Source organism: Entelurus aequoreus, linkage group LG01, assembly GCF_033978785.1.
Source record: "Entelurus aequoreus isolate RoL-2023_Sb linkage group LG01, RoL_Eaeq_v1.1, whole genome shotgun sequence".
NCBI classification, from domain to species: Eukaryota; Metazoa; Chordata; class Actinopteri; order Syngnathiformes; family Syngnathidae; genus Entelurus; species Entelurus aequoreus.
Window position 1 is genome coordinate 20,182,905 of NC_084731.1, and position 14,353 is coordinate 20,197,257.

General features: G+C 37.9%; 2 protein-coding genes across 2 annotated transcripts in view; one reads left to right on the forward strand and one right to left on the reverse strand.

The window, feature by feature from the left end:
• acot8 (acyl-CoA thioesterase 8) overlaps positions 1–7,491 on the forward strand; it is a 7,917-nt gene extending 426 nt beyond the window's left edge. The window contains exons 2-6 of the mRNA XM_062045456.1: positions 1–133; positions 3,616–3,841; positions 3,989–4,146; positions 4,250–4,441; positions 6,488–7,491. The exon at positions 1–133 is cut by the window's left edge and continues 4 nt beyond it. Of these exons, the coding sequence (XP_061901440.1) occupies positions 1–133; positions 3,616–3,841; positions 3,989–4,146; positions 4,250–4,441; positions 6,488–6,606 (828 nt within the window). The 3' untranslated portion in view covers positions 6,607–7,491. The remainder of the gene's footprint in view (positions 134–3,615; positions 3,842–3,988; positions 4,147–4,249; positions 4,442–6,487) is intronic.
• Positions 7,492–8,439: 948 nt separating this feature from the next.
• si:ch73-303b9.1 (uncharacterized) lies at positions 8,440–9,178 on the reverse strand. The gene is made up of 2 exons (XM_062045500.1): positions 9,019–9,178; positions 8,440–8,951 (listed from the first exon to the last, which is right to left on the reverse strand). The coding sequence occupies exons 1-2, from the start codon at positions 9,041–9,043 to the stop codon at positions 8,539–8,541; spliced, it is 438 nt and encodes a 145-aa protein (XP_061901484.1). The 5' UTR covers positions 9,044–9,178; the 3' UTR covers positions 8,440–8,538.
• Between the last annotated feature and the right edge of the window lie 5,175 nt (positions 9,179–14,353).

Sequence of the window (14,353 nt, forward strand, 5' to 3'; positions counted from 1 at the left end):
ACACATCACTGGGTACCCCGCACTCAGCGCTTGTTTGGGGGTCAAATAATTGGTCAAGCCCTTGTTGCTGCAGCCAAATCTGTCAGTGATCACCTGTATGCCCACTCTCTACACTGCTACTTTGTCAGAGCAGGTAAGCTAAATTGCACTGCGAGTTTCTTTTGTTGATTTAAAATACCCCATTGCCAGAATATCATTTGTGTGAATCTCAGTTTGAAAATTATTAGTATCTATTTGTGTTCTAACTTCCTACAAAGGCTGTTCATTCGCGTCCACCCAGGGACAAAGTGTTTTTACATTGTTATCACCAGGAAAGATGAGGTCACCTACCTAGGTTGCATTCTAGAGGCTAATCTTTCCTGTGATAAAATGGCAACCAAGGTAATCAAAAAGGTCAACCAACGAACAAGATTTCTCTACAGAATCTCCTCTCTGGTCAACAAAAGCACCATGAAGATTCTAGCGGGAACTCTCATTTAACTCTTTTTCGATTACGCATGCACCTCCCAGTACCACAGCACCTCCAAAACCCTCAAATCTAGACTCAAACATCCCAGAACAAGCTAGTCAGATTACTTCTAGACCTCCACCCCAGATCACACCTCACTCCTACCCACTTCTCCAAAATGGGCTGGCTCAGGGTGGAGGACAGAGTAAAACAACTTGCACTGAGACTAGTCTATAAGATTCGCTACACCTCCCAGATACCGAAGTACATGTCAAACTACTTCCATAACGAAAATGACCGCCATAACCACAACACCAGGGGGAGCTCCACAAACCATGTTAAACCCAGATTCCGATCTAACAAAGGTCTTAACTCATTCTCCTTCTATGCCACATCAATATGGAATGCACTCCCAACAGGTGTAAAGAACACCTCCAGGCAACTACAACCCTAGACTAACACCCTCCCCCCACCACATCCCACCTCCCCGGATTGTAAATAATCAAATGTATATACTTGTTCTTATGCTTTCTGGGCTCACTATGTTCACTGCTCGCTGTACATATCCTACCAAGTCAGACCTACACTGTTTCAATGTTGATTTCTCAGATGATATAATTGTTGATGACTGAAGTGCTGATATCAACCAAACAATGTATATACTCTGATGATTAACTTGTGTGATGACTGTATTATGCTGATTGTATATATTTATACCATGAATTGATTAACGTGGACCCCGACTTAAATATGTTGAAAAACTTATTCGGGTGTTACCATTTAGTGGTCAATTGTACGGAATATGTACTGTACTGTGCAATCTACTAATAAAAGTCTCAATCAGTCAAAAAAAAAGTGGCAGCAAACACACTTTTACCAATTACAAACCAATTTCTCCTTTGCCTCAGTTCTCAAAAATCTTAGAGAAACTATTTAATTCTTGACTTAAATCGTTTCTTGAGAAGCATCATATAATCAATGGCGGTCAGTAAGGCTTTAGGTCCAAAAGAACAGCCTCAATGGCAATAACTTTGATTGAATGATTGAAACTTTTTTATTAGTAGATTGCAAAGGAAGAGAATACATTATATGAAACAGTACAGTTTACACAGTAGAGTACATATTCTGTACAATTAACCACTAAATGGTAACACCTGAATAAGTTTTTCAACTTGTTTAAGTCAGGGTCCACATTAATCAATTCATGGTAAAGCTATTGAAGCTATTAAAGAAATTACTAATGCACTGGAGCATAAAACATATGCAGTTGATATCTTTATTGATCTTAAGAAAAAGCCTTTGATACCATTAATCATATAATTGTACTAGGTACGATGGAAATATATGGAATTAGGGAGCTGGCTGGAGACTGGTTAAAAAAAGGTATTTAAGAGTATTTATCAGATACTCTTGGCATTGCTTGTGGTGTCCCCCAAGGGTCCGTGCTGGGGCCAAAACTGCTTAATGTGTACATTAATGATATATTCAATACATCCAAAATACTGAAATGTATACTATTTGCAGATGACACAAACATATTCTACAGTAGTGATGACTATAATGAGCTCATAAATACAGTAAACACAGAACTAAACATAGTAAAAAAAAATGGATGGACAGAAATAAATGATCCTTGAATATAAATAAAACTAAGATAGTGATGTTTGGAAATCGCAACATAACATCTGAACAAAAAATAAGTATTGATGGTACTGAATTGAAATCGTAAATGAGAATACATTTTGGGGAGTAATAATTGATAGTAAACTATCATGGAAACCTCATGTCAGACACATTCAAACAAACATCTCCAACAGCCTCTCACTTATAAACAAAACAAAACTATACCTCAATGAAAATGCACTCCGTACTCTATACTGCACCTTGGTACTGCCATACCTTACATACTGTGTTGAAGTATGGGGGAATACTTACCACAACACAATTCATCCTCTGATCATATTACAGAAAAGAGCAGTGCGGATCATTCACAACGTTGGTTATTTAGAACATACTCATAATCTGTTTATGCAATCAACGTTGCTCAAATTTGATGATCTGGTTAAATATAATACATCAATAATCTTATATAAAGCATTTAACAAATTACTGCCGCCTAATCTACAACGTTTTTTTATAAGACGAGTGCAGGCTCATAACTTGAGAGGCTTTGGATATTTCTCATTGCCGAGAGCTTAAACCACACGTAAACGTTTTTGTGTGTCTGTATGCGGAATAAAACTATGGAACAAACTGGACTTACAACACAGGCAATGCCAAACTATTAATCGATTTAAACTATTATACAAAGATGGGGTTTGGTTCTAATATAGAGATGAGAGTCTTTAATTTGACCTGCTGTTGTACTCTGTCTCAAAGTGTTAACATGTGCTCAATGTTTCTTTACCATTATTGCTATGTTGTCTATTACCATTGTTGGTATTTTGTCTATTACCATTGTTGGTATGTTCATTCTTCCTACATTGTTGATACAAATTATTGTTACAGTGTAATAATTATTGTTACCTGTGGTAATGCCACCATGATACAACATTTGTGTTATAATCCTTAAACAAAGTAAGAGTGAAACTCAATGTATTAATCACTGAATTGAGAACTGGGGGTGGGATTAAATAAGGTATTGTGGAAGTTTCCTTCCTCTGGGTTCCTCGGACCACCAATCACCGACATGACAGTTCAGTTCCAGGTTCACAATACTGTTTTATTTTCAAAATAATGTCTTTCTGGTGCTTTTCATCAATTGTCTTTCTCGGTCTGTCTCTCTCTTGCTCTTGCTCGTGCTCCAACTCCTACTCCCCTCTCCTCGCCGGCTGCTGCCTTTTAACAGAGCGACAGGTGATTAGATAAGCAGGCCCAGGTGGGCCATCTACGCACCTGTCGCTGATCTCGAATCCGGTCCTGGCACACCCCGCTTCGCTGCAGGTCCGCAGGCCACGCCCCCCTCCACAGTTATCTTCTTCCCACTCCCTTTCAGGCAAAACTGGACCATCATGCTTAGATACTGTACATTACCTTTTGCATTATATTAATTTATATTATTACGTGTTGTCAACCTTGTACTTTTTTATGTCATTGCCTTAAATACATTTAAAAAAAATAATTCCACACATCTGATATGTTTTATTTATTGTTTAAAAATACTTTAGGGGATCCTAAAGTTCCCGTGCTGTACCAGGTGGACCGCACGAGAGATGGTCGCAGTTTTACAGTGCGCTCGGTGAAAGCCATCCAGCATGGACAACCCATAATGATCTGCCAGGCGTCCTTCCAAATGCCACAGCCAAGCCCCCTGCAGCACCAGTTCACCATGCCGGTGGTTGTTCCGCCTGAAGAACTCCTTACTGTGGAGGAACTCATCCAGATTTATCTCAGGTAGACTATTTATTAACAAAAAAATCACTGTGTCTGTGTGAAATATGTGACAACCAAAATGCTACAAATGATCCTAAGATGCAAAAAAAGTAGAACCTTTTTTTATTGTAAGCAATAAGTTGTATGATAAGTGAACTCTACTTACAGTAAACCCGACCTGGCTGAAAATGCGAGACAAGGCTTTAGCAAACTGCTGGCAAATGAAGTCCCCATTGACATCAAACCAGTCAACCCTTCACAGTTTTACAGACCTGCCGCAGCTGACCCTAAGAAATTATTTTGGGTGCGAGCACGTGGACACATTGGTATATTTCTCCTATTTGACATGATGATAAAGATGAAAGAGATTTCCTTGAATTTAATGAATTGGAATCTGAAATGTACTAAATGTTTTGTGTGTGTGCACAGGTGAAGGCAACATGAAGCTGCATTGTTGCGTTGCTGCTTATATATCGGATTTTGCCTTACTGGGCATTGCAATTCTGCCTTATCCAAAGTACAGGGCCGAGTTCACGGCCTCCCTGGACCACGCCATGTGGTTTCACAACACATTCCGCAGCGATGAATGGTTGTTGTACGAGTGTGAGAGCCCATGGGCAGGTCAGCGTCTCTTTCACCTCTCCTTGATTACCATGCATTACTTTTTGCAGGCTCGGAAGAGTTTTGTTTTGATTTTTTTAACCGTGGTAAACTATGGTTTATGAAAAAAATCTTAACTAATTCACATTGCAACGCACATAGAGTCCAGGGTTTGCGTGCCATCCCAATAGTGCATTTGAGGTCGAGCTGTCTTCCAATATTCAAAGATTCGATTCAAAAGGGAGTCTGAATTAAGTATCAACCTCGTTGAATAATCTAATATTAAACTCTATTGGACCAAAAATACAACAACAACAAATATGTTTGAAAACGCAAAAAATTAGAAAAAGCCTTATAATGATGATGTGTCTATATTAGCTGTATTAGCCTACTGTCAAAATGACCATGTGTCTATCTGCACATCTTTGTTGACAGAAATGTTGAAATGTAATATTTATTCTACACATTTTTACAACATTGGAAATCATTAGTAAAACGAAGGCTTCTCAGAGGGTGAGATAAATCCTGGAAATTACTGGCTTGGAAAAACCAAAGGTATAGATGTGTGTGTCCAAGTTAAAGGAAACTGCAGGCCGGCTTCTTCTAATGGATTTATTACAATCTTTGCAAGCTAAGTAATGTTTGCTGTGGTCTGGAACAACATGGCACACAAACATCTATCAGAAATGCAGCCAATATTACATACAGATAATGTGTCACGAGACATGCAAATATAAATTAAATACACAGAGGACATAAGTAAAGGAAATTAAATGAGCGCAAATATACCTACAAACGAGGCATAATGACGCAATATCTACATGCAGCTAGCCTAAACAGCATGTTAGCATCGATTAATATGCCTGATTTGCACTCCACACAAGTCAATAACATCAACAAAGCTCACCTTTGTGCATTTTAACGCACAGCATAAAACGTTTGGTGGACAAAATGGGACAAAGAAGGAGTGGCATAAAACACGTCTTTCTGTGGCAGAGTCGGAGAAAGTTGCACATGTAAACAAACTACGGTGAGTTCAAGGACCGCCAAAATTAGTAGGACAAAACTACTTAAACACGGTGCTTTGTAAAGTACTATGATTTTGTTGGTGACATTTCAATGAGAGATTTTTTGAAGGCATTTCAGTCATTCCTAAAAAGACTGATTCCTCTAAGTTTTGGTTGATGGGCAGCACGGCCGAGTTTAGTTCCATGTCATGTCTAATAACTGGGACGGCGTGGCGAAGTTGGTAGAGTGGCTGTGCCAGCAATCGGAGTGTTGCTGGTTACTGGGGTTCAATCCCCACCTTCTACCTTCCTAGTCACGTCCGTTGTGTCCTTGGGCAAGACACTTCACCCTTTGCCTCTGATGGCTGCTGGTTAGCGCCTTGCATGGCAGCTCCCGCCATCAGTGTGTGAATGTGTGTGTGAATGGGTGAATGTGGAAATACTGTCAAAGCGCTTTGAGTACCTTGAAGCTAGAAAAGCGCTATACAAGTATAACCCATTTATCATTTATTTATAACTGAATTGGTCTCCAAGCAGTAGCTCGCCAGTTGATTTTTAGTAGCTCATTAAAGGGTTAAATTATTTTTGCTTAAACTCTCAGTATTTTTGTAACTATGTTCAATTTAGACAATATGCTTCTATTGTTTTGACAAATTATCCCAAAATAGCACAAAGACCATGACTGCACCGTTTGAGTGGAGATCTGCTTCCTAACTAAAGTACAATTTAAATGATCCCAGTCGTATAAATTAAACATGAAACCTCATTATTTTTGTCAAAGTAGCTCTAATAGTAAATAAAACTGCATACTGAAAATACAAGATGCAAATGAACAAATGCTTATTTTTAAATTGAAAATGTGTTAATGTTCTGGCAAACCAAGCGTATTGCCTTTTATTTGGGATGAAATAAGCTTTTTTTAAAAAAAAAAAAAAAGACTAGATCTCTGCAATTTTCATTTTGTAAAAACAGGAAAAATGTTGGCCAACCCAATTCGAAATTGTTCATAGGTGTAAAATGTGAGGGAATGTTAAAGTTGTGTTCGTGTTTTGTCCTACAGGGGGCAGTAGAGGACTGGTTCAAGGCCGTCTGTGGAGAAGAGATGGGGTTCTGGCTGCTTCTTGTTCACAGGAGGGGGTCTTGAGAGTCAAACCAGTGGCAGAGCCCAGCAAACTGTAGTTTTATAGGTTGTGTAATTTTATTTAAAAATATTTTATTTAATTTTCTCATTACCGGAAATAAATCGTTGAAAAAGGACACCTGATTTGTACTAAGTTTTCAGACCCTTGGCCGTCAAATGCTAAGATCTAATAGTGATCACATTAGATAATACTCAGATCTTATTATGACATGATTTGTACTTCAAATATGTTGGTACTGATCAGTGAATAGTAAGCCTACACTGTTAAAAGTGATTTAGGCTTTTAGTCAGGACTATTGTTGTCAAGTTGACAGAACAAATTGCCCATCACAACCAAGTTAGAAGAGTTATGACAACTTCAACTAGCCAAAAACATGACAACTCATTAAAACCCCATATTAATAAGTTCAGTTGACTTCAGGACATAAGTCAAGGTGGGCCTTTCAACTAACACGCTTGCACCAGCAATGTGCCGTCACGCGCACTGTTGAACCTTGAAAATCTAATCAAATAAGATGCCACGTGGGTGGCATGGCTCAGTGGGTACAGGGAGTGTCCTTGAAAAAAAGTCAGGTTGTAAACTGAGGGTTGCCGGTTCAATTCCAGCCAAGTCAAACTCATGTCAAGGTTCCCTGCTCCTGATTGGTTGTGGTTATTGCTTTGTGCATGATAATGTGTGTACTGATTACATATACAGTCAAATAGTGGCCGCAGGAAAAAGTAGTGATATATACCTTGTTTATAGCAGCCATTCATTTTGCATCCCTAAACTAGACATGTCCGATAATGGCTTTTTTGCCAATATCCGATATTCCGATATTGTCCAACTCTTAATTACCGATTCCGATATCAACCGATACATACAGTTGTGGAATTAACACATTATGCCTAATTTTGTTGTGATGCCCCGCTGGATGCATTAAACAAGGTTTCCCAAAATAAATCAACTCAAGTTATGGAAAAAAAAATGCTTTTATTTTCCTTTAGTTTGCAACAGTTTCTCCAAACGAAGAAACATCTTTTTTCTGTTTAGTCTTTTTAGCAGTCTTTTTAGGTGAAAAACCTTTAAGGACAAAACACAAGATTAACATGCTGTAAAAAAATCAATCAATTATCAATCCCATAATTTACAATTATTAGGCTATCAAACTCTTAACCATTAAACAAGTGAAAGAAAATTGACTCTTTTCCCTTTAAGTTAAAACAGATTTTAAATAAATTGTCTCACCAAGATACATATAAAATACATTTAACCCCAGAAACAACAATAAATGCAGCAGAAAACCCAATATGCTAATACATAAATACCTAACCAATTAACCACCTGTTTTAATGTTTTAATTGCTGATGCATTTGATTTTTAAATGTGCCAGAAAATATCACTGTTGTGATTCAATGTCCAGTAGTGCGTAAATGTTTATAGTATTTCTACAGCAATGGTCACGTGGTGACATCAATTATGGTATTTTGAGAGGTAATCATTGAAGTTGGACGTCACTGAAGGCCTAGGTGGGAAACACACAGCCCGCCACTGACATTGGAGTACTCTAAAGTTGATTACATCCCTAGTGATTACTTGGAAGTCAACACAAAAAAAAGCTAAAAAGGAGCTGAAGATGGTGTCTCAAATAGAATGTTTCCAAAAGTACACTTTAGTAGGTCTATGCCGCTATTGACTGTCATGCGGTCCAATTACCGGGAATGATTACGACATTAACCCGCTTCCTCTTCGCCTTTTAATGGTGATTTGCAACCATTTCAATTAGCCCCTCCCCTTTGGCTGCACACTCACCAGAACCCTGTTTAAGTGCACTGCATTTTACTTAAATTGAGCCAATCTAGGTGAAAACAATATAAAAAACACATCAATCTTAAAACACTACAGCATTTATTAGGTCATTTGTTAAAGACAACTAGTTGATTAAAATCCACTAAGAAACACAAAGGCAAGGCGTTGAAATTTGACTCATCTACACATTCAGACCCTCAACGTTCTCCAGAGCGCTCAACTCCATGCAGAGCTTTGGGCTGTTGCTCGCCGGCTTGATCAAAGACTGGTCCCAGGACATCTGCGAGGCGGTAAGGTCATTGTACGACTGGTCAAAATAAGCATCCTGTTCCTGCTTTTGAAGGAGCAAGTAGGGAGTAGAGGACTTGCACTGCGGCGGTACCAGCAATAGAGACTTCTTAGCTTCTTGGACGTCGGAGTCGTTGGGGCACTGTCCCGGAGTCGGAGAAGCCAGGTCTGAAGACGTGCAGAGAAAGGCCACGTTGTAGGGTTTGGAGTCAGATCCATCAGCGGACACTCTCGATGTCGACAGCTGGTCCACGAAGAACTTGCTGTCCAGCTCCGACGGTGAAAAAACTTCAAAACTGTCCATATCTAAAGGAAGAATTGAATATCTCGATTAGAGTCGTCGCCAAAACTGAGCACAGGTGCAACATCTTACCTTTGGGGGGATAAACTTTCTCCATTTTTCTTGTCAGGCAGTCATGACTGACGGAATTCCTGGCAGCTTTTCAACTCCTTGAAGCTTCTTGACAGCTGATTGACGCAGCTGCTGGCAGAGCAGCTCATTAAGAGAGGGTGGGGAAACCCTCAAGTGCAGGGGTTCTCAACCTTTTTGACCTCGGGGCCCAACTTTTCCACGAGAGACTCAAATATTAACACTGAATTACTCATCTTACTTTTGATTTTAATGGTATTCAATAATTATATCTAGCCTACTTACAGTTTAACAGGATAAACCTTGTCAAAAAATCTGAAACCATGCATAGGCTGAGTATACAATTAAATATTAAACAAATACACTGCAAAAGAAGGGAGTAATACATTTACGTACAATTACACATAAATACATTCTAACAATATGTTTCTTAAATAAACTGTAAATACAATTAAAGTGCAATCAAAAATACACATTCACCACTTTAGTCATAATTTTTGCGCTTAAGAAACTTCTCTTTAATTTAGTTCAAGGATTATTCTGTTTATTTGATATTTTCATTACTGACACAAGTGGTGGAAAAGTGTATTAAAACCGGACCACTGCTGAGAAACAGATATTTTTTGTCGGCCCTGTAGGGGGCGCTCGTGGCCCAACAATGGGCCCTGGCCCTATGGTTAAGAAACAATGCTCTAATGCAGTGTTTTTCAACCACTGTGCCGCGGCACACCGTGAGATACAGTCTGGTGTGCCGTGGGAGATGATCTCATTTCACCTATTTGGGTTAAAAATATTTTTTGCAAAGCAGTAATTATAATCTGCAAATGATGTGTTGTTGTTGAGTGTCGCGCTGTCTAGAGCTCGGCAGAGTAACCGTGTAATACTCTTCCATATCAGTAGGTGGCAGCCGGTAGCTAATTGCTTTGTAGATGTCGGAAACAGCGGGAGGCAGTGTGCAGGTAAAAAGGTGTCTAATGCTTAAACCAAAAATAAACAAAAGGTGAGTGCCCCTAAGAAAAGGCATTGAAGCCTAGGGAAGGCTGTGCAGAACGAAACTAAAACTGAACTGGCTACAAAGTAAACAAAAACAGAATGCTGGATGACAGCAAAGACTTACTGTGGAGCAAAGACGGCGTCCACAAAGTACATCCGAACATGACATGACAATCAACAATGTCCCCACAGAGAAGGATAAAAACAACTTACATATTCTTGACTGCTAAAACAAAGTAGATGCGGGAAATATCGCTCAAAGGAAGACATGAAACTGCTACAGGAAAATACCAAAAAAAGAGCAAAAGCCACCAAAATAGGAGCGCAAGAGAAGAACTAAAACACTACACACAGGAAAACAGCAATAAACTCCAAATAAGTCAGGGTGTGATGTGACAGGTGGTGACAGTACACCTACTTTGAGACAAGAGCTATAGTGATGAATGCTTGGTTATGGTTTGAATTCATATCCAACACTTGCGACAACGACTTTGTACTGTCAGCTGAGTTTCGTTTTGTAATGATTTCTGCTGGTGGTGTGCCTCCCCAATTTTTTCAACGCAAAAAATGTGCCTTGGCTCAAAAAAGGTTGAAAAACACTGCTCTAATGCAAGGGTCGGCAACCCCTAAATGTTGAAAGAGCCGTATTGGACCAAAAATACCACAAAAAAAAATCTGTCTAGAGCCGGAAAAAATGAAAAGCCTTATATAAACATAAATATAAATAGAGTCGGGACCCGGGGTGGACCGCTCGCCTGTGCATCGGTTAGGGACATCTCTGCGCTGCTGACCTGTTTCCGCTCGGGATGGTCTCCTGCTGGCCCCACTATGGACTGGACTCTCACTCTAATGTTAGATGCACTATGGACTGGAGTATGGACTTTCACAATATTATGCTAGATCCACTATGGACTGGACTTTCACGATATTATGTTAGATCCACTATGGACTGGACTTTCACAATATTATGCTAGATCTACTCGACGTCAATTGCACCGGTCGCCCTGGGGGGGTGTGGGGGGGGGGGGTCGCCCACGTCTGCGGTCCTCTCCAAGGTTTCTCATTGTCATCCCACTTTGTTGAGTTTTTCCTTGCCCTGATGTGGGATCTGAACCGAGGATGTCGTTGTGGCTTGTGCAACCCTTTGAGACACTTGTGATTTAGGGCTATATAAATAAACATTAATTGATTGATTGATTGATTCATAAGTGTTATAATGAAGGCAACACATGATGTAAGTGTCTATATTTGCTATATTAGCCTACTATCAAAGGCTGTAAAAAAAAAAAAAAGTGTTTTTACTTAGTATTTTTTTTTATTTTTAGGAAATTATAGTTTTAAAGTAAAAAACTGCCTACATGCCAGCTTTATGTTATCGGTGACAATATTACTTTAGTTTAATGTTTTTTTTGTAGTATTATTTTAAAATGTGTTGCGGACCATCAATGTTTCGCTGCAGGCCGCAAATGGCCCCCGGGGCCGCACTTTGGACACCCCTGATGTAGAGCATGTATCAATACAGTTGTAGGAGAGATAGGGAAATAATGATGAAAAATGAGTTACTGAAAGAGAAGGTTAGTAGAGCAGTGAATGGTATGTTAAGATTAAATGTTAGAACATGTAGGGCAGGGGTCAGCAACGCGGTGCCCAAGGGCACCAGGTCGCCCGTAAGGACCAGATGAGTCGCCCGCGGGCCTGTTCTAAAAAAAAAAAAAAAAAAAAAAAATTTTAATATATATATATATATATATATATATATATATATATATATATATATATATATATATATATATATATATATATATATATATATATATATATTTATTTATTTTTTTTTATTTTTTTTTTAAATTAAATCTACATAGAAAAAACACAAGATACACTTTCAATCAGTGCATCAACCCAAACAACCTCCCCCATGCACACTCATCCACACCCACTCACACAAAAGGGGTTATTTCTTTCTGCTACCAATATTCTGGTTCCCACAACATAGACAACACATCTGCAAGGGACACAGTCCCTGAAGCACACATGATTGTATAGGCTGCTGGTCCACTAACAAATTTCATTAATTACTATTTTTTATGTAATTATTTTTATATTGTTTTACTTTCTTTTTTATCCAAGAAAATGTTTTTTATTTATTTATCTTATTTTATTTTATTTTTTTTTAAAAAAGGGCCTTATCTTCAACAGACCAGGTTGTCAATGAAATTAGATTTGTTTAAAGGTTTTTTTAAACCAGGCCCAGTCCAGATAATGTCCAAGTCGGACTCAGCAACACACACCTTCATTCATGTACACAGAAAAAAATTAGGGAACACAACAGATTGCATATAATTTATAAACAAAATTACATTTTCAAAATAAGCATTTATGTACAGTCCAGATTATGTCCAGGTCACTCAAATTAGGGAACACAACAACAGATATCATATAATCTATAAACATAATTATACTTTGAAAATAAGCCTTTGAGGACTTCTCATCTTTTTTTTAATGTTTTTTGGCATCATTATCGTTTTCAACCATGTAACTTTCTAAAGTTAGAAAATACTGAATAAATGTTTTAAAGAAAGTAATACTAAGTGAATATCTGTTTTTGGCCTTAAAAATAAACATTTTACAGAGTACTATAATTAAATTGACTAAATCATGATTGTCAATGAACTCTCCTAAAATAACAGAAACCACATTAAGCTTCATAAACACACCAATCCTTAAACACATTTTTTTCAACTTCCACCCAAAACAAAGACACAATATGACAATACCAAAACAAATGCAGGGTGGATTCAGGCTCCTGACAACAAAATCGGCAATCATCTGACTCTGTCATTTTCCATAATTTTAACATTTTTCCTGTGGGTAAGAAGTTATAAATAATTTTAATTTGAAAATAACGATTTTGCACATCGATAGTAGTTTTATAGATTAGTTTGAATATGGCATCCCATGGCAACGGGCAGTCAAAAAAGTCCTCCCATTTTCCATTTGTGTTGTATGAGGCAGCCTTCAAAGATTTCTTTATTAAATAAAAATTATATATTTTTCTATTTATTTTAGTTCCTTTTTGCCAACTAGAATTTCTTATTAGAGGTTTACAAACTAATAATTTAGTAGTCCCATAATTAATTATTTGTTTCCATCTTTTCCCAATTACTCCAGTTAGTTGATAAAATGAAAAGCTTGAGCAAGCATCACCATACATAGCTCTAAATTCATCATACTTCATAATTTTACCATTCTCATTGATAATATCATTGACAAAAATGATTTCTCTTTCAAACATATTTTTCCAAAAGAAAGGCTTTCCATCTATTACAATATTAGAGTTCATCCATATTAACTGCTGCAAAATATCGTCTCTTTTTTCTGGCACATAAAATTGAAAACACCACTATGAGTGGATTGTTTCCTTTATGAACCCCACCATGTTTCCCAGCAGACTCTCTGGGAGGGGATCACTTGTAAAAAAGGATACAATTTATTTTGATACAGTACATGTTTTTTGTCCAACAGGACATTTGTGTACCACTCAATGTTTAAATACATCTTTGGAATAATTGATGCTTTTAAAGACAGACACATAGCTTCAAGGTTGAGAAGTTTCAGGCCCCCATATTCATACTCTTTGTACAAAACCTTTCTTTTAATCTTTTCTGGTTTGCCGTTCCAGACAAAATCGAAGACCCTCCGCTCATAAATCTTAAAAAAGTTTTGTGATGGAGCTGGTAATGACAAAAACAAATAAATAAATTGAGGAATAATTAACGAGTTGGCAATAGACATTTTACCATACAAGGTTAGGGATTTCCCTTTCCATAATTGCATAATTTTGTACAGCTTTCTTAGTCGATTATCATAATTTACTGAGCCTAGATCTTCCAGATTTTCTGGGACAACAACACCAAGTATGTTAACTGGTCCATCTGTCCACAAAACAGGCACTTTGCATTCCATTCGAAAGGACGTTCCCTTTAGATTTCCAATCCTTAACATTTTACATTTATCATAATTAAGCTTAAGGCCAGATTGCTGTGAAAATATGTCCAAAAGATTAAGAAGGTTCCGCAAACAATGAGGAAAAATCTTATCTTTGTGAATCAGCCTTTTCTGACATGAACTTCATCAAGAACAAACACAGAACACGCCTCACTGATGCACATCTGCAAGACTCACTCAGAGTTGCAGTGTCAAGTTACACACCAGAGTACAACACACTAGTTAACAGCATGCAATGCCAGGCTTCCCACTAACTGACAAAGAAACAGATAACAGATTTGGTGTCCAGTTCAAAGTGTGACATGATTTAAAAATTTGAGAGTTTACTTTTGTATTT

Excerpts from the sequence above, each read along its gene's own strand:
- si:ch73-303b9.1 (XM_062045500.1), bottom strand. The coding sequence starts at position 9,043 with ATGGAGAAAGTTTATCCCCCCAAAG. Across the intron at positions 8,952-9,018 it reads GAAAGTTTATCCCCCCAAAG|ATATGGACAGTTTTGAAGTT; the intron begins GTAAGATGTTGC and ends TTCTTCCTTTAG.